Source organism: Capricornis sumatraensis, chromosome 8 (assembly GCF_032405125.1).
Source record: "Capricornis sumatraensis isolate serow.1 chromosome 8, serow.2, whole genome shotgun sequence".
Taxonomy (NCBI): domain Eukaryota; kingdom Metazoa; phylum Chordata; class Mammalia; order Artiodactyla; family Bovidae; genus Capricornis; species Capricornis sumatraensis.
Genome location: NC_091076.1, coordinates 55513994 through 55534220, shown reverse-complemented (window position 1 = coordinate 55534220; position 20227 = coordinate 55513994). Strand labels below are relative to the sequence as shown.

At 36.1% G+C, this 20227-nt stretch overlaps 1 protein-coding gene across 2 annotated transcripts in view; it reads right to left on the bottom strand.

Annotated features, from left to right (window-relative positions):
* The window catches only part of STXBP4 (syntaxin binding protein 4), a 198002-nt gene that overhangs the window by 154346 nt on the left and 23429 nt on the right, over positions 1–20227 (bottom strand). For both annotated transcript variants that reach the window (XM_068978558.1, XM_068978559.1), the window contains exons 5-6: positions 19536–19614; positions 12137–12231 (exon numbers count right to left, since the gene is read on the bottom strand). In XM_068978558.1, the coding sequence (XP_068834659.1) occupies positions 12137–12231; positions 19536–19614 (174 nt within the window). The remainder of the gene's footprint in view (positions 1–12136; positions 12232–19535; positions 19615–20227) is intronic.

Below are 20227 nucleotides of genomic sequence, written 5' to 3'. Positions count from 1 at the left end.
GAGCACATACTATGAGCCAAATGCTTTTCTAGGAGATGAGGAAACAGAAGGAAAATTTTAACAGTATCTTAAGCAAAGCTGAAAGTAAACACTTTGATCTTGTTAATATTTTAGCAATCAACTTGTGAAAAGCATATAAGTGATACTCAGCATTTGGAATAGCATTACCTATTGAGGAAAGAGGTATATATGATCAAGAAGAAAGGCACAGGCAATGTCAAAGATTCTCATTCTTACCTGGGTGGTGGGTACATGTGTATTTGTTTTATTATTCTTTAAACTTTAGACATAAAAGTCAATCATTCTTGCATATAGTTAATATTTTCATATAAAGAAATAAAAACAATTTTATAAAAATAATGCAAATAAAATATCCATCATAGAAGGTACTCAATCCACAGTGGTTCTTTTTATATTAAGCAATAATAATAATACTGAAAAATGCAATTAACTACAGTGTAAATTGTTCCTGAGCTAAACAGTTACAGATGAAAGTTTTGTTGAAAGTAAAATTTACTCTGGAAGAACACAGCATGTTGGTGAGAGAGGTAAGCTCATAAATTTACACTGGAAGAAATTTGATGGGAGATGAAGATGGCAGAGTAGGAGGACATGGAGCTCACCTCTTTCCACAAGCACATAAAAAATACATTGATATATGGAACAATTCTCAAGGAAAAATAACCGGAAACTGGTATAAGGACCTTCATACAACTGATACTGAAAGAAAGATATGGCTAACTGTGCAGGATAGGAAGAGAAGTGAAGGGGTTGGGACCTATGCCTGTGGTTGGGAAATTAGAGCAAAAGAGAGATCACATGGATGGACATTCATCCTGGGAGTGAGTGGGCTGAACCACAGACTGGGTGTCCCAGTCCCGGTCTGGGGAGACACAAGCCCCCATGGGTACTGGGAGAACGGCGAGAATAGAGAGAAAGGCTGGGGAAGCCTAGAGTTCACTCAAGAGGAGTGGGCAGGCACTAGCGCAGGGTGGAGAGAGGCCTGCCCTAGCAGCTGCTGCCTCGCTGTGCTCCTCAGTCCAAGCAGAGAGAACACCCAGTCCCACTCACTCTACGTCACAGCATGTACTGGACCTACGGCACCCAGGACCTGGGAAAAGACTTGGCTTAGGGATGCAGAGGTGACCTGGGGGTGCAGGCTGTAGCCCAGGTAGGCAGTGGCAGTTTGCTCAGGAAGCACCCCAGAAACAGCCCACATTTAGCATGGGGGCAGACTTCCTGCACCTGCCTCACTAAGTATACCGGCTTGAGCTGAGCAAACACCCCAGCTAGGCTCACTCTAAGCCACAGGACAGCACTAGATCTGTGGGGACCACAACCAGGGAAAGGGGCGAACATGGGTTGCATCTGAGCAGAGGTGCTGTTGTCTGCAGAGGCAGACTTAGACCTCCTTTAATATACAGCCCCATTTGCTGCAGGACTTCCCCCATTTGGGGCAAAGGCCCCAGTGCAAGGAGAAGTAAAAATACATACTAAGGGAAACAGAGCCAGTTCTAGCCTGACCTTCAGGGATTCTGCTTTGGCAACTTGGGAGCAAATCCTGCCCCTGACAGGGTGGTGACATTCAGTGAGCAGAGAAGTCCCATCTCATACCCTGTGCAGGCTCTAGCTCCTCCATCACCAGCCACACCCTCTACCAGAGTGACAGGTGTCAGCACACCCTGAGGAAAGATGTGATAAGCACCCATATCAAACCCAGCCCTCCCACAAAAGGCGCTGGGCACATGCAGTCTGCATAGGGATGCTCTCACATCCCTCAAGACCACAACAGGTACATCTTTCATCTAAATTGACAAAGACAGAGAAAATTAAAATGAAAGACAGAGGAACTACTCTCAAATGAAAGAGTAAGAGAAAAATCCCTGAAGAAAGTAATAATGAAACAAATAATTTTCCAGATAAAGACTTTAAAACATTGCTAACTGAATTAGGGAAAATAATTCATCTAAACACAGATCATTTGAACAAGGAACTAGAAAATATAAAAAACATACAGTTGAAAACATAATTAATTAAATATCTGAAATTTAAAAACAAAAAAAAAAACTCTAGAAGAAATGGATGCAAACTAAATGATATCGAAAAATGCATTTGTGATCTGGAAGATAAAATAATGGAAATCATCCAATCAAAATAGCAGTTAGAAAGATAAATTTTAAAAAGTAATATATGACATCTTTGGGATAACATTAAGTATGCCAATATTCACATTATAGGGTTTCCTATAATGTGAGAAGAGAAGCAAGAGGAAAAAGGTATCAAAAGTATATGTGATTAAGTTGTGGCTGTAAGATTTCCCAAACTGAAGGAAGGAAACACTATCTGGGCAGAGGCAGCATAGAGGTTCATTAAAAAGATGAACCCAAACATACCTATGGTAAGATATGCCATAATTAAAATGGTAAAAGTTAAAGAGACAGTTCTAAAAGCAGCAAGAAAAAAACAAAGAGTCATATACAAGGGAATATCCATAAGGCTAACAGTTGATGTTTTTCTAGAAACTTTGCCGGTAAGAAGGGAGTAGCATGTATATTCAAAATGTGGAGACTATCCAGCCATATTGTCATGTAGAAAAGGAGAGATGATTTCTCAGACAAGCAAAAACTGAATGAATTCAGTAATACCTGATCTACCCTTAAAAAAAAAAGTGCTGAAGGATCTTTTCTAAGATGCTTCTAAGGACGTAAGCATATATAAGAAAGGATAAAGCCCATTAGAAAAGATAGATATATAATAGGGATCACAGTTTACTTAAATAACTTAAATAAGCCAATATGTGGATTAAAAGATAAAAAACTATAAAAGCAACTCTATTGTAGATAGTTAAGGGATGAACATTAACATGTAAAATCTGAGATCAAAACCAAAATATGGGGGAGGAGAGAAAAAATGTAGGTCTTCTAGAACACATTTGAATTTAAATGCCTTTCAGTTTAAATTAAGTAGATATAACTTTGGGTCAACATACATGAACCCCATGGTAACCACAGAGCAAAAACTTAAAAAGATACACAAAAAATAAATATAAAATAAATCAAGCAAATTACTAAAGAAAATCATCAAACCACAATGGGAAAAGCAAAAAAAGAAGAAATAAACAGAGAAGAAACACAAAAATGACAGAAAAATAAGTAATAAGATGGCAGTACGTAATTTCAGTTCAGTTCAGTAACTCAGTTGTGTCCGACTCTTTGCAACTGCAGGGACTGCACCACTCTAGGCTTCCCTATCCATCACCAACTCCTGGAGTCTATCAACAATTACTGTAAATGTCAAGAGAATAAACAGTCCAATCAAAAGACATAGGATGGCAGATTGGATAAAAATACAAAATCTTCAATACACTGTCTAGAAAAGAATCACTTCAGGGTTAAAGACACATACAGACTGAAAGCTAGGGGATAGAAAATAGCTATTCCATGCAAAATGAAAATGAGAAGAAAGTGGTAACAGTATGTATATCAGACAAAACAGACTTTAAAAGAAAGGTTATTACAAAAGACAAAGAAGAACATTGTTAAGTCGCTCACTCAGTCATGTCCGACTCTTTTGTGACCCCATGGACTGTAGCCCACCAGGCTCCTCCGTCCATGGGATTCTCCAGGCAAGAATACTGGAGTGGGTTGCCATTTCCTTCTGCAGGGGATCTTCCCAACCCAGAGATCAAACCCAGGTCTCCCGCACTGCAGGCAGATGCTTTGACCTCTGGGCCACCAGGGAAGCCCTATGTAATAATAAACGGATCAATATTAGAAGATATTACACTCATTAACATATGCACCTAATAAAGGGTGGCTGTCAAGGAGGCCTAACAAATAGCTGTGAAAAGAAGAGAAGTGAAAAGCAAAGGAGAAAAGGAAAGATATAGGCATCTGAATGTAGAGTTCCAAAGAATAGCAAGGAGAGATAAGAAAGCCTTCCTCAGCGATCAATACAAAGAAATAGAGGAAAACAACAGAAATGGAAAGACTAGAGATCACTTCAAGAAAATTAGAGATCCCAAGGGAACATTTCATGCAAACATGGGCTCGATAAAGGACAGAAATGGTATGGACCTAACAGAAGCAGAAGATATTAAGAAGAGATGGCAAGAATACACAGAAGAACTGTACAAAAAAGATCTTTACAACCCAGATAATCACGATGGTGTGATCACTCACTTAGAGCCAGACATCCTGGAATGTGAAGTCAAGTGGGCCTCAGAAAGCATCACTACGAACACAGCTAGTGGAGGTGATGGAATTCCAGTTGAGCTATTTCAAATCCTGAAAGATGATGCTGTGAAAGTGCTGCACTCAATATGCCAGCACATTTGGAAAACTCAGCAGTGGCCACAGGACTGGAAAAGGTCAGTTTTCATTCCAATCCCAAAGAAAGGCAATGCCAAAGAATGCTCAAACTACCGCACAATTGCACTCATCTCATACACTAGTAAAGTAATGCTCAAAATTCTCCAAGCAAGGCTTCAGCAATACGTGAACCGTGAACTTCCAGATGTTCAAGCTGGTTTTAGAAAAGGCAGAGGAACCAGAGATCAAATTGCCAACATCCGCTGGATCATGGAAAAAGCAAGATAGTTCCAGAAAAACATCTATTTCTGCCTTATTGACTATGCCAAAGCCTTTGACTGTGTGGATCACAATAAACTGTGGAAAATTCTGAAAGAGATAGGAATACCAGACCACCTGACCTGCCTCTTGAGAAACCTATATGCAGGTCAGAAAGCAACAGTTAGAACTGGACATAGAACAACAGACTGGTTCCAAATAGGAAAAGGAGTATGTCAAGGCTGTATACTGTCACCCTGCTTATTTAACTTCTATGCAGAGTACATCATGAGAAACACTGGGCTGGAAGAAGCACAAAGTGGAATCAAGATTGCTGGGAGAAATATCCATAACTTCAGATATGCAGACGACACCACTCTTATGGCAGAAAGTGAAGAGGAACTAAAAAGCCTCTTGATGAAAGTGAAAATGGAGAGCGAAAAAGTTGGCTTAAAGCTCAACATTCAGAAAATGAAGATCATGGCATCTGGTCCCATCAATTCATGGGAAATAGATGGGAAAATAGTGGAAACAGTGTCAGACTTTTTTTCGGGGGCTCCAAAATCACTGCAGATGGTGACTTCAGCCATGAAATTAAAAGATGCTTAGTCTTTGGAAGAAAAGTTATGACCAACCTAGATAGCATATTCAAAAGCAGAGACATTACTTTGCCAACAAAGGTCCGTCTAGTTAAGGCTATGGTTTTTCCAGTGATCATGTACGGATGTGAGAGTTGGACTATGAAGAAAGTTGAGTGCCAAAGAATTGATGCTTTTGAACTGTGCTGTTGAAGAAGACTCTTGAGAGTCCCCTGGACTGCAAGGAGATCCAACCAGTCCATTCTGAAGGAGATCAGCCCTGGGATTTCTTTGAAGGGAATAATGCTGAAGCTGAAACTCCAGTACTTTGGCCACCTCATGGGAAGAGTTGACTCATTGGAAAAGATTCTGATGCTGGGAGGGATTGGGGGCAGGAGAAGAAGGGGATGACAGAGGATGAGATGCCTGGATGGCATCACCGACTCTATGGACATGAGTTTGGGTGAATTCTGGGAGTTGGTGATGGACAGGGAGGCCTGGCGTGCTGCGATTCATGGGGTTGCAAAGAGTTGGACACGGCTGAGCGACTGAACTGAACTGAACTGAAATAACGGGAGGACTTAAATATATAAAGCAAATATTAACAGAGACAAATGAAGAACATGAAAATAGTACAGTAACAGTGAACTTTAACATCCTGCTGACATTAATGGACAAATTGTCCAAACAGAAAATCAATAAGGTCCTAATGACACAACAGAGTTGGATTTAATTGATACCTACAGGACACTTCATTCCCTCCAAAGGAAGCATATGCATTCTTTGCAAGTATGCATGAAATATTCTCTATGATAGATCACATACTCAACAGAAAGCAAATCTAAAATATTACATCAAGAATCTTTTCTGACCACAATGGTCTTAAACTAGGAATCAACCACAGAAAGAAAAATACAAAAAGAATAAAGACATGGAGACTAAACAACATGGTATTAAAATGAGTCGATGAAATCAAAGAGAAATTAGAAAATACCTCAGGATAAATAAAAGTGAAAATATAACTTCATAAAATATTTGAGATGTTTAAAAGAAAAATAAAAACAAAACCAAAAACAGTTCTAAGAGGGAAGGTCACAGTGATACAGGTCTTTCTCAAGAAACAAACAATGTAACTTACCACCCACAAGAATTAGCAAAAGAACAAACAAAGCCAAAGCCAGAAGAAGGAAGGAAATAATAAACATCACAGAGGAAATAAAATAGAGATAAAAAAAGACAATAGGAAAGAATAAAATCAAGAGGTGATTTTTTGAAAAGTGAGTGAAGTGAAGTGAAGTGAAGTTGCTCAGTCGTGTCCGACTCTTTGAGACCCCGTGGACTGTAGCCTACCAGGCTTCTCCATCCATGGGATTCTCCAGGCAAGAGTACTGGAGTGGGTTGCCATTTCCTTCTCCAGCGGAATCTTCCCAACCCAGGGACTGAACCCAGGTCTCCGGCATTGGAGGCAGACGCTTTAACCTCTGAGCCACCAGGGAATTGACAAATGTGTATCTTGGCTCACCAAGAAGAAAAGAGAGGACCCAAATAAACAAATTAAGAAATGAAACAGGTGAGATAATAACTGACACCACAGAAATACAAAAAATCATGAAAATACTATAAACAGTTATATGCCAATAAATTGGACACCCTAGAAGAAACAGACAAATTTCTAGAAACATATAACCTGCTGAGTCAAGAAGACAACAGACAATTTGAACAATCACTAGAAGTAAAATGGAATCTGTAATAAAAATAATAGAATCTGCAAAACAAAAGTCTAGGACCAACCAAACAGCTTCTCTGGGGAATTCTACCAAACATATAAAGAATTTATATCTATCCTTCTCGAGCTATTTCAAAAAATTTGAAGAGGAGGGAGCACTCCCAAATTCATTCTACAAGGCCACCATTACTGTGATATCAAAACCAGACAAAGATGCCACAAAAAAATTAATTATGTGCCAATATCATCAATGAATACATATGCAAAATCCTCAAAACATATTAGCAAACCAAATCCAATAATAAATAATAAATAAATAAATAAACAAACACCGTGATTAAGTTGGATTCATTCCAGGGGCACAAAGATGATTCAATGTATGCAAATCAATCAATGGGATATACCATATTAGCAACAGGAAAGATAAAAATTACATGATCACCTCAAAAGACGCAGAAAAAGCACATGACAAAATACAACATCCATTCATGATGAAAACTTGCATTAAAGTGGATATAGAAAGAACACATCTGAACATAGTAAAGGCCATTTGCGACAAACACAAACCCAAGATAATACTAACTGATGAAAAGCTAAATTATTTCATGCTAAATTCAGGAACATGACAAGAATGCCCATTGTAACCACTTCTTCTTAAATATTAGAAGTTCTAACCACAGCAATAAGACAAGAAAGAGAAATGAAAGGTATCCAAATTGAAAGTGAAAACATAAAATTGTCACTGTTTGCAGATGACATCTGAGAGTCATCTATTCTATAGAGAGAAAACCCTAAAGTCTCTACAGAAAACTTTTAGAACTAATAAATGATTTAAACAAGGTAGTAGGAAACAAGATTAATACACAAAATTATGTTGTGGTCTACAAATTAATGATGAAATATCAGAAAGAGAAAGACAGCCTTTTAAAAGCCATATCAGAAAGAATAAAATACCTAGGAATAATCTTACAGTGAAAGAAGTATACTCTGAAAACTAATAAAACAACAATGAAGGAAATTGAAGTTGATATAAAGTGGAATAAGAGATCTACAGATTTAATTCAATCGCTATGAAAAAAATATTAGGACATTTTCACTGTATTAGAATAAACAATCATAAAATTCATGTAGAAACAGGAAATGTAATTAACCTCCAATTAAAATAAATAAATTTATATTAAAAATAAATAAATAAAACAAAACAAACAAAAAAAGAAACAGGAAAGACCCCAAATGGCCAAATCATCTATATCAAAGGAGCTAAGAACATACAATGGAGAAAAGATCATCTCTTAACAAGTGGTTCTGGAAAAACTGAAGTCACGTGTAAAATTATGAGATTAGAACATTCTGTCACACCATATACAAAAATAAACTCAAAATGGTTTAAAGACATAATGTAAGAACAGAAACCATAAAACTCCTAGAGGAGAACATAGGCTGAATACTCTTTGACATAAATTATAGGAATATTTTTTTGAATCGGTCTCCTAAAGCAAAAGAAATAAAAGCAAAAATAAACAAACGCAACCTAATTAAACTTAAAAGCTTTTGTCTAACAAAGGAAACCATAAACAAAATGAAAAGACAACCTACGGAATGGGAAAAAATATTTGTAAACTACGCAAAAGACAAGGGATTAATATTCTAAACATATAAAAAGTTCATAAACTCAATATTGAAAAAAAACCAGACAATTCAATAAAAAAATGGACAGAACACAGAACCTGAATAACCATTTCTCCAAAGAAGACATACAAATAGCTAATAGGCACACGAAGGATGCTCAACAATACTAATTACAAGAAAAATGCAAATCAAAACAATAAAGAGATAATCAGTTCACTCTTGTCAGAATGACTACGATTGAAAAAGCCTACAAATAATGAATGTTGCAAGGATATGGACAAAAGGGAACCCTTTTACACTGTTAAAAGCAGGGTAAACAGGTGCTGAAACTTTGGAAAACAGTAAATAGCTTTCTCAAAAAACTGAAATTAGAACTACCACATATGATTCAGCAATTCTACTCCTGGGTATTTATTGGGAAAAAAATGAAAACACTAATTCAAAAAGATACATTCACCCTAATGTTCAGAACAGCACTATTTATAACAGCTATGTCATGTAAGCAACCCAAGTGCCTCTCAACAGATGACTGGATTAAGAAGATGGGTTTGTGCTTGTGTTTGTGTGAGTGTATATATAATGGAATACTACTCAGCCATAAAAAATGAAATTCTGCCATTTGCAGCAACATGGATGGACCTAGAGAATATGCTTAGTGAAATAAGTCAGACAAAGACAAGAATTATATATCACATGTGGAATCTAAAACACAATACAAACATATATACAAAACAGACTCAAAGGTATAGAAAACAAATTTTTGATTATCAAAGAGGAAAGGAAAGGGGGGAATTAGGGACAAATCTCAGGTATGGGATTAATAGATATAAGCTACTATATATAAAAGAGATGAACAGCAAAGATTTACTGTATAGCACAAGGAATTATAGAAATTTTATAATAACTATAATGGAGTATAATCTGCAAAAATTCTGAATTACTATGTGAGATACCTGAAGCTAATATAATACTATAAATCAACTATACTTCAATTATACAAATAAATTGTAGGTAATGTATCTTTGATTAAAAACAGGTTCCAATAATTTCTTGAATAACTAATGTCATCTTTAAACTGTAAATAAAAATGCAAATTTGTCAGACACATAAATGTCCTTAACTTTTTCTGATATCCAAAAAATGATGAATTTTAAAACTGTCACTCTTTAATATATTCGTTACGTACTTCCCAACCTAATACAAAGAACACCTCATTAACTATATTCAGACATTGGAAACCATTGCTCACTACAGATTTCTTCAAATGTTACAGAAATGGCAAGAGTAAAGTAAACATCAGTGAAATGGCATCTGTAACCCAAAGCATCTTTCTCAGGTACAAAAAATATAGATAGCAAGGAGAGGCAATAAATTTTGACCTTCAAGCCAACTAAAAAGTATATCCCTATTTCTATGTTTAACCATACCTACTTATAAGTTTAACAATGGGATCAAATGAGACACATAGTATTAGTTCAGTGTTAGAAATTACTTTCCAGTATATCCTGATATAAAACTGTCTCCCTAGATTACTAAAACATGAAGGAGTTCATGAAGACAATGCCCCAGAAATATACATTTCACAGGCAATTTCCCTCATCAAATTCTAACTTTTCTGGCTTTCTTAAAAATTGTACCACCTCCCAACTTTTTGTTAACCTGTTCTGTTAAGAAAAATGATGGATAAGGAAGAAAATAAGATAACTGGGACTTGTTTCTTAAAATAAATTGCAACCCAGAAAAAAAAAATTGTACTGTTTTTGCTAATGACTTAATAACCACACAACCAGTCAACACCTTTTCCTTGTGAAATATTTTATATTACCAATTTCCTAGATACTTTATGTAAATACTTATAGGAAACAGAGTAAAAAGATAGAATTTTATTACATTTTAAACACTTGAACACATTTATCAGTAAATAGGAAATATGCTAAAAAATGTAATGGACAATAAATCTGTCTACAAAGTAGCAACTAAAATAGAAGGATCTATTTCAAATTAAACTGATACAGATATTACTACATTAATATGCAATTATTCAAAAAGGTAAGAGTAACTTAGAAAACATGGGTGGGTAGAAACTAAAATGGATTTTAGAAAAAATATTTATTGCATGAAATTTAGTTTCAAACTCTGAAAACAAAGACTGCTCTACTAAATATAGTCGCTGAAAATATCTGGAATAAAAGCAGGGAGGCTGAATTTACACAGAATGTAGGTTTCCTTGGCTATAAAACTAATTTTATTTTGCTACAAAAATAATCAATTTGCTTAGGCTAAAAGGAGGACTAAAAGTGGAATACTGAATCAATATGCAAGCAACTCAGAATCAATACAAATTTAGATGATTTTTGAATCTTTAAGAAAATTAATCATTTTTTTAAAGTATGTGCCAGAAAAATTTAACTAGTTTAATTCAAGGAATAAACACTGCCAGGTAAAGTCATTAGCTGAATAACTTTCTCCTTGTCCAGAGGAATGATTAATATTAAACCTCGGATATTCCAAAATGTATATAACAGCAATATCATTAAAAAAACAGTAGTTATTTATTTTTAGATATTAATAGATGTGGTTTTAAACCTCTAATATTCTATTTTTTGATGATTTTAATGTTACTGATGGTAAAACTTGCCATTATCCAGAACTTACATTTTAGCCACAAAAAGAAAGTAAAACACAGAAAAAGATACTCAGGATTTCGAAGACACAAGGGAGACATATCAAGTATCTAATTAATGAGAAAATTTTATAGAGCACAAATCAGATTTGTGTGGTGGTACAGATTTAAGTAGTAGTACAAAGAGATTGCAAGCGTTCACTCGATGATAAAACACAGATTTCAGGGTGCTGTAAAGTGATGTTCATTGCTACAGATGTGCAAAAATGGCAATTTTGGCCTAAACTATAAACGTTAGCAAGAAGCTGGACAAAGGAGTTGGAAGTGAGTCAGAATTTGAACAATGAGTAAGATTCAAACTAGTGTTGATAAGGGTATTATTAGAGGACCATGCAAAGGTCTGAATATGTGCATGAATGGTAACGCGTAATTACTCTGCGGCTGCTGCTGCTAAGTTGCTTCAGTCGTGTCTGACTCTGTGCGACCATTTTTATACTCTTCCTAAATGTAAAAAATCATTATCCACGAAAGCAAAGTAGAGGCTGTGAACCTTTAGCACTATATCTATTTTCATATTTAAAAAACAAATGAACAACCAAAAAACTTTCTTATATTTTGCTGTCAGCTCCCAGGTAACCTGAGAGGAAAAGTTTTAAAATCTTTTTCTGCTTATAATTTTTCTTTTTTAATCATCTTGTTTCTTTTATAAATAGAAATTTTCAATATACAGTTATCCTCCATATGATATTTTGGGTACATTGCTACCATTTTCTTTTTATCTAGTAGGTTTATATTTTGTTGTTTAGGATTTAGCTTCCCTTCACTTTTTCAAAAATTGAATAATGGGGTATTACTTCCTTGTACTTATTGCCATTACAGGTTTGAAGTCTAATTAACTGCAAATGGATAACTCAAGAAACTAATGGCTCCGATCCTTCATCCTCACAAAGAATGACAATACTTCCTTGCTATAGTTTCACGGAAGAAAAATGAAAAAATTTCAAGTATTTACCATTTCTAGTTTCTCTACCTTAACGCGAACAGATGGATTTAGGGAAATCTTCTTTCCTTGTGACCCATAGTTATCAGTCCAAGCAGGGGCAATATCTAAGAGACAACAGGGTACAGATTAATTGGAGATTTAATTGGAATAGAACTTTTCATTTGACAGGAGGTGTTCTTGGCTCCTGCTGTTCAGAAAGAATTCTGGCTAATCAGTTGGCAGCTTTCATTCTTGTTTTCATTATTTTTTATTCTTTAAATCTAAAATGTATCATCTAGACCAACTTCACTTAAGCCTTAAAAGACATGGTCTAAAAAGAGTAGCCAATTATGCATTAAGTCCCACAGAAATATTAATTTAAAATACAAACATACATCCCACCACTTACCCTGTCATCATAATGCCTTAATTGCAAAATGAAAAGTCTTTTTTTCTTCCAACCTTAGTAAAATTATATTAGAAATTCAAAAAGGTCATAATTTCTCTTTGGCAGAAGTAGTTTGCTATATGAGGTCTGAAGGTACTATGGAAAAACTCACAAATGCAAACAGTTTCAAGGTTGCACATAAAGTATGATTAGTCTGAGAACTTCTTGAACTGAAAATCCTATTTCTTATCTTACAGAAGGGTTATATTTTGAGGAGCATAAATGATTCTCAAGAGTTGAGGGTCACATACCTCTCACCCATTCTCTAACGCCTTCTCAGTATACCCTGACTATTTAGACAAGCTGTATCCTTGCTTTATAAGTAAAAACCAGGTGTCCCGAGTGACTCGAATTTGAAAAATTATTTGCCTTAATATGCCAAATTTTCTCAGATTTCTGCAATTCATGTCAATCCTTGTATCTAAATTGTCACCATTCTAAATACACTTTTAAATGGTATTTTACTAGTTCTACATAGAAACAAGAGGAAGAGAAAAAACTTTTTAAAATGTCACATTTTTATGCAGTGTTTTAATTTTTTTTTTAATTTCTCAGAGCATCTGTCTCTAAGTACAAAATGATTTGCATTCTCTCTCCTAAGAACATAAGAAGTGCATATGAAAATAAATAGTCTTCCTCTAAACCTTTAACACTTCCTTAACATTCTATGTAAAATCTTGAATATAACTTATAGGTGTCAAGATCATAAAAAAAAAAAAAAACACGGTTACTGACTTTTAACTTTAAATGGAATTCAAAGGTTGAGAAAGACTGATTTTAGTATAATAGAATTTTTACAAATTTGACAAAGGCAACAAAGATGTCTTTTTACTGTGATACCTAATTGTTGGCCAAGGGCTAAAAATAAATTACAAATACATTCTTTTTCCTCTTAAGAGAAATTTTTGCCAAACTTGAAGTGTAGCATAAAAGGTCAGCATGGAGTAAAGTAGTATGGAAACCCAAGTAGGAGATAAATCAAACTTTATTTTTCATTTGCAGGGGGTGGACATGTGAGTCTTGACAATGACTTTTTAGCCTGGTCCCTGACCTGCCATCAATCTACACTAACACAAGGTGGACCCAAGCTAACTTAATCATGAACTCAGATCAAGACTAACCCTGAATATGAATTACTCAATTCAAGCATGCGTGGAAGGGTGTAGAGGAGACAAAGAGAGGGCAGGACAGGGACACATACCAAGGCATGTGTTTTTACTTATGTTTTCCTCAGTTCAGTCAGTTCAGTTCAGTCGATCAGTCGTGTCCGACTCTTTGCAACCCCATGAATTGCAGCACACCAGGCCTCCCTGTCCATCACCAACTCCCAGAGTTCACTCAAACTCATGTCCATCGAGTCGGTGATGCCATCCAGCCATCTCATCCTCTGTCGTCCCCTTCTCCTCCTGCCCCCAATCCCTCCCAGCATCAGAGTCTTTTCCAGTGAGTCAACTCTTTGCATGAGGTGGCCAAAGTATTGGAGTTTCAGCTTTAGCATCATTCCTTCCAAAGAACACCCAGGGCTGATCTCCTTTAGAATGGACTGATTGAATCTCCTTGCAGTCCAAGGGACTCTCAAGAGTCTTCTCCAACACCACAGTTCAAAAGCATCAATTCTTCGGTGCTCAGCTTTCTTCACAGTCCAACTCTCACATTCATACATGACTAATGGATAAACTATAGCCTTGACTAGATGGACCTTTGTTGTCAAAGTAATGTGTCTGTTTTTGAATATGCTATATAGGTTGGTCATAACTTTCCTACATCCAGGCATAAACATTCCCTATGTGCAACAGTGGATATAAGAGAAAAGTAGTGCAAGAGTTGGACAAGACTTAGCAACTAAACCACCATGCTTACTTTTAGGTAGGAAGTCTTTAGGTACATAAGGGCATTAATCAACAATAACCACAGTGACACAGGTATTATTATTTCCAACTAAAAATGATGAGACCAAGACCCCAAAAGGTAAAGAAACTAGCACAAGATCATACTGCAAGTAGGTGACCATGTAGGATTCTCATCTCTTATGACTTCTTAAACTAATTGTTTAAATGTGTCAATATCTTTCATCATCAGTCTTCTCATCCGTAAAGGAGGAATAAAACAGATCACAGGAACTGTAATGGTAAAATTAAAAACCATAGAAAACTACTATGAAAACTATGCTTGCGTGTGTGCTAAGTCGCTTCAGTCGTGTCTGACTCTTTGTTACCCCCATGGACTATTACCCGCCAGGCTCCTCTGTCCATGGGGATTTTCCAAGGAAGAATACTGGAGTGAGTCACCGTGCCCTCCTCCAGGGGATCTTCCCAACCTAGGAATCAAATCCATATCCCTTAGTCTATCTGCATTTGCAGGTGGGTACTTAACTACTACTGCCACCTGGGAAGCCCATGTAAACCATAAAGTACTGTTAATGGTCATACATACATACAAAGATTAAACAGGAGATTAGTGTAAAATTATACTAACCTCTCAGTGGCTTACCAAAATCTCTCTTCTAGCCAAGCATCTCCTAAATCTTTACCTTGAGCCAAAACTTTAGGAGGATCTAGGCATAAATCATGCATTCATGCATGCTGTAATTCATGGTAGGTTGATCCGGAAAGCACCCATCACAGACAGTTTGCCTCAACTTCCAGAGTCCCTCTCAGTTTCAGCCTTGAGCGCCTTGTTTACTCATGTGGTGGGTGGGTGCGGTGGGGGGTGGGGGGTGAGAATTTTCAAACTGTGGCTTATTTCTCTTGGATCTTCTCTTCCTTTTCTTCTTTTTAGAAGAAAGGAAATAAATGTTTTATGAGTACAAAAATCAATGCCATTTGGTTAATACTATGAACCTTCCCATGGATGTTTTTCTCATCACTAGCTTGTTTTCAGTTATAAAAGCCTTACTGCAGGAGACTTAAGGCTTCTGCTGTGGTAAAGTTAAAGTAATGGTTGTCTTTCTTCATGCAATAACTCTTTACTGACTTCCTCAGGAATGTCTTTAGTGTGGTTTTAGCTTCCTCATAATTCAGCTTATGGCAGTAGTAAACAGCTGTATTCTGAAATATGAAATTTATATAACAGAATAGTTTCTAAAGGCATACTCAAGTATAAAGTGGATTTAAAAAATTCTAACCAGTTTTACTGGCTTCCCTGGTAGCTCAGCTGGTAAAGAATCTGCCTGCAATGCAGGAGACACCAATTCAATTCCTAGGTTGGGAAGATACCTTGGAGAAGGGATAGGTTACCCATTCCAATATTCTTGGGCCTCCCTGGTGGATGAGATGGTAAAGAATCTGCCTGCAATATGGGAGGCCTGGGTTCAATCCCTAGGTTGGGAAGATCCCCTGGAGGAGGGCATGGCAACACACTCCAGTATTCTCAACTGGAGAACCCCATGGACAGAGGAGCCTGGCGGGCTACAGTCCATGGGGTCACAAAAGAGTCAGACATGACTGAACGACTAACTACATCCAGTTTTACACTTCAGAATGCTTTTGAGATGGGAACAGGGGTAGATTTGCTTCATTAAGTTTATTTTTGTTGAGATTATATTAACATTCATGTATTTTTAAGATTAATAAATACCAGCTGGCTGAAGAAGTTTAGATGTGACAGTTAAGGATATAATTTGGGAATTCATAAATAACTACTTTAAACAAGTCACAATGTATGTCAGCTACCTACAGAATTTAGAGCTGACTTTGGTTTTTTCCCCTCAGAAGTATCTTGTCTACTACATTCTTATAGAAGAAAATGGTTCATCCTAAAGTCAATTTCATTTCAACTCTAAAAAAATTTCCCATTCTAATTGTGTTTTAATATTTACATAGAGCTTACTCACTCAAATAGATTTTTCAGTAGATTATTTTTCTACAACAAAATCAAGCATCATTTCTTATAGTCACTGATGTAAATTTACCCCAGTTCATTCATTACTGTAGGATCTCCTTGCTCTAACTCGAGTTGCCTCCTAGGATCACTTGACATGTAGCTCATCCTTAATTTTTTGCTTTTGATGATGGTGCCTCATTCACTTAGGATGATCGCTTATCTTCATCCATCCATTGACGTTTATCACTTCTTTCAAGATATAGAAGACGTCTGACTTTTGCCAAGAAATTTTTCCCTATTGATTTCTGTATCTTGTTCAGTCACTCAGTCACGTCTGACTCTTTGTGGCCCACCTGGCTCCTCTGTCCATGGAATTTTCCAGACAAAAATACTGGAGCAGGTTGTCATTTCCTAGTTAAGGGGATCTTCTCGATCGAGGATCATACCCTCATCTCTTGTGTCTCCTGCCCTGGCAGGTGGATTCTTTACCATAAACACCACCTGGGTATTTTGTGACAAATCAGACACAATGTACTAGCTTCAGGGGTAGAGAGGGAGGATGTAAAATTGAATTGAAAGACAGAAGCTTTCACTTCTGCTCTAAAAAATACGTCCTGGAATATTATCTGAGCTATATTCTAAACTTCAGTTTCTGTAAAATTAATAATAGCAAAATGTACTAAGCATACTCTCTGTACCAACTACAAATTGTTTAGTATACACAATCTTGTTTAATACTCATAAGAACCCCGTGAGGAAACTGTTTCAATATAAGCTAATTCAGCTAATAAGTTGGGAACAGAGATCTGAATCTCTAAGTTTGCATTCAGGGCCTGGTAATTAACCATTGTATTTTCCCTGTATCACACTCAGGTCACTTACGACTACTTTTCTTAATCCACTTTGTTCATGTCTTCACATGTCTTGTGCAAGTATGTCATTCATCAATAAGATAGTATAAGTGTGTGTGTGTGCCATGTGTGCTAGGTCGCTTCAGTTATGTCCGACTCTTTGAGACCCTATGGACTGTAGCCTGCCAGGCTCCTCATCCATGGGATTCTTCAGGCAAGACAGTGTATTTCTACTTATTGATTTCTGGCTGTGCTGGGTCTTCCTTGCTGCACACAGGCTTTCTGTAGTTGCGGTGAGCACGGTCTACTCTCTGGTTGTGGTGCACAGGCTTCTTTCTCATTGTGTGGCTTCTCTTGTTGCAGAGCACAAGCTCTAGGGTGCATGGGCTCCAGCAGTCATGGAATGTGGGCTTGCTAGTTGTGGCTCGTGGGCTCTGGAGTGTGGGCTCAGTAGCTGTGGCACACAGGCTGAGTTGCCCTGTGGCATGTGGATCTTCCCGGACCAGGGATTGAACCTGTGTCTCCTGCATTGGCAGGTGAACCACTGGAGCACAAGAGAAGTCTGACAGTATACTTCCTAAAGTACTGAACTACTCACCGCCTGCTCTAGTCAACCCAGAACATGGCAAATAGTCAAGTGGTTATCCAATAAAATAATCACACATACACATAAACAAACATACACATACACAATGCTTTCCAATCTGAATAATGAAGGTTTTTAATCTCATATTTTAGTTGACAATATACTATTAAGTATCTCATGAGAAATATTCTAGCTCCTTTATAATTCTTACTGAACCATGATGTACACGACATACTCAGTAAACCTTACTGAATAAATAAATGGCTAAAAGACACGTTAAGTAGTTCAACTATTTTCAAAATTAAAAACAAGTGGCATAAATGCCTCCGTACCACTGCTTGCTTCTTTCATCTATCTTCTTTTTCTCACATGGGTTCCCAATTTAAAATAAAAACAATATATCAAGGGAAAGGAAATTAATTATGTAAAGGAAATAATACTAAATAAGTTTCTAAAGGCCAACAAATCCCACTAAGTAAAAAGGCATATAATTGATGGTTAAAAATTGTTCCTAATGCACTGGTAAATACTGCTCCAAGTCAGGGAAATGACTATGGAATCCACTATAAATTCCTGTTGAGCATAGGAGCTATGTGCTATGGCCTGAATGTTGGGTCCTCCCAAAATTTCTATGCTGAAATCCTAACCCCCAAGATCATGGTATTAGAAACTCGGGCCATAGGGAGGTGCTTAGAGCATGAAGGTAAAGCCCTCATGAATGGAATTAGTGTTCTTATAAAAGAGACCCCACAGTGCCCCCTAGACTTTTCTACCATTTGAAGACACAATGAGAATTGCAACCACAAGAAGGCTTTCTCTCAGACCATGCTGGCACCATGACCCTGGACTTCTAGCCTCTAAAACTGTGAGAAATAAATGTCTGTTGTTTATAAGTTATCCAGTCTGTGGTATTTTGCTAAAGTAACCCAGACTATGACACTATAAAATTCTTACTAACTCTTATTTTGCAGTTTTAATCTATACAATGATACCAAAAATTAAAACATATAAGTAACAATTTTCTTAATAGACATAAAATTAACTCTTCTTTTCTACACAATTTTTAATAAGGATAGTTTTTTTCTTTATTTTCTCATTTAATTTTTGGAGAAAATTTAAGGGGAAGATTGTGTTCTTGAGCCTAGAAACACTTTATTGATTGATAAAAATCTTTTTTATGGGTAACTCACACAATTAATCCTTTATTGTTTAAAAACATCAAAAAGTCATTTCATGAAAATTAAGAACCAGTAATACTGAATCCATAATACTCAAATGTTTTCCAATTTATATCTATATAATCTCTTCCAAGGAAAATAAAACATATTTCTTTTCTTAAGCCATGCTCCCTTCTATAATTTCTCTGAAAGCTGCATTTAATATACCTCACCAGGATTTCACTAAAAGGGCAAGGAAACCTCATCTTGATTTAAAGAAGAGTTTTCATTATGTGGTTTTAACAGTCCATTGATTATTACAGCTTCATAGATACTATTATGATAATTTATCTTTTAAAATTACAACCCTTTGCTCAGGAAAATTTTCAATAAAACTCATAATCTAACAGAGACCACTGCATGATAGATTATTTTTACTCTTTTATTCAATGAAGAAAAAAGAAATAATGCACTCTTCTTTAAAGTCTATTGCCACATTATACACTCCTCATTGAGAGAGTAATTGAAAAAAATAACAGGAAAAAGGAATTAAATGTGCATTTACCTGTATTAGACATATCTGTAGGGCTGTTGTCTGAAGAAGTAATTGGAATCTGTTCCGTTTTCTTGTATCCAGTTTTTATCTAAGAAAGAAAATGAGGAATATGAAATGTCATTTTCTAAAGTAGGTCAAAGACCAGACTAGGAGTTCATGTTAACATAAAAAGAATGATTAATGAGATTAAAGCAATAGTCCCGAAAATATGAAACCTTTAAAATTTTGGTATATTCACCTTCAAACAAAGCAATTCAGAATTAAAGCAACAACTGCTTTTAGCTCTACCATAACCAAGGACAACAAAATATAAGGCTATGTACCATGTTTCTGAAAAGGTATTATAACCCCAAAAGAAAAAGTATAAGAGCTAAGAGAAAATCTTAAACTCTATATCTGATTAGCATGGACCCAAAATTGAAGATACCTAAGATGAATTTTATCCTACTGACTAAAAGCCTACTTGAGTTTCAAGTTTGTTTTATAGAGTACATGCTCTATTCTATAATTCATTATTAACTACACTGTAACGATTAGTAATTACAGTCATCCCTTTGTATCTGCCAGTTCTGCATCTGCAGATTCAATCAAAAGCAAATTGAAACTATTTTTAAAAAATTCCAGAAAGTTCCAAAAAGCAAAACTTGAATTTGCAGCACCAGCAACTATTTACATAGAATTTACACTATATTAGCTATTAC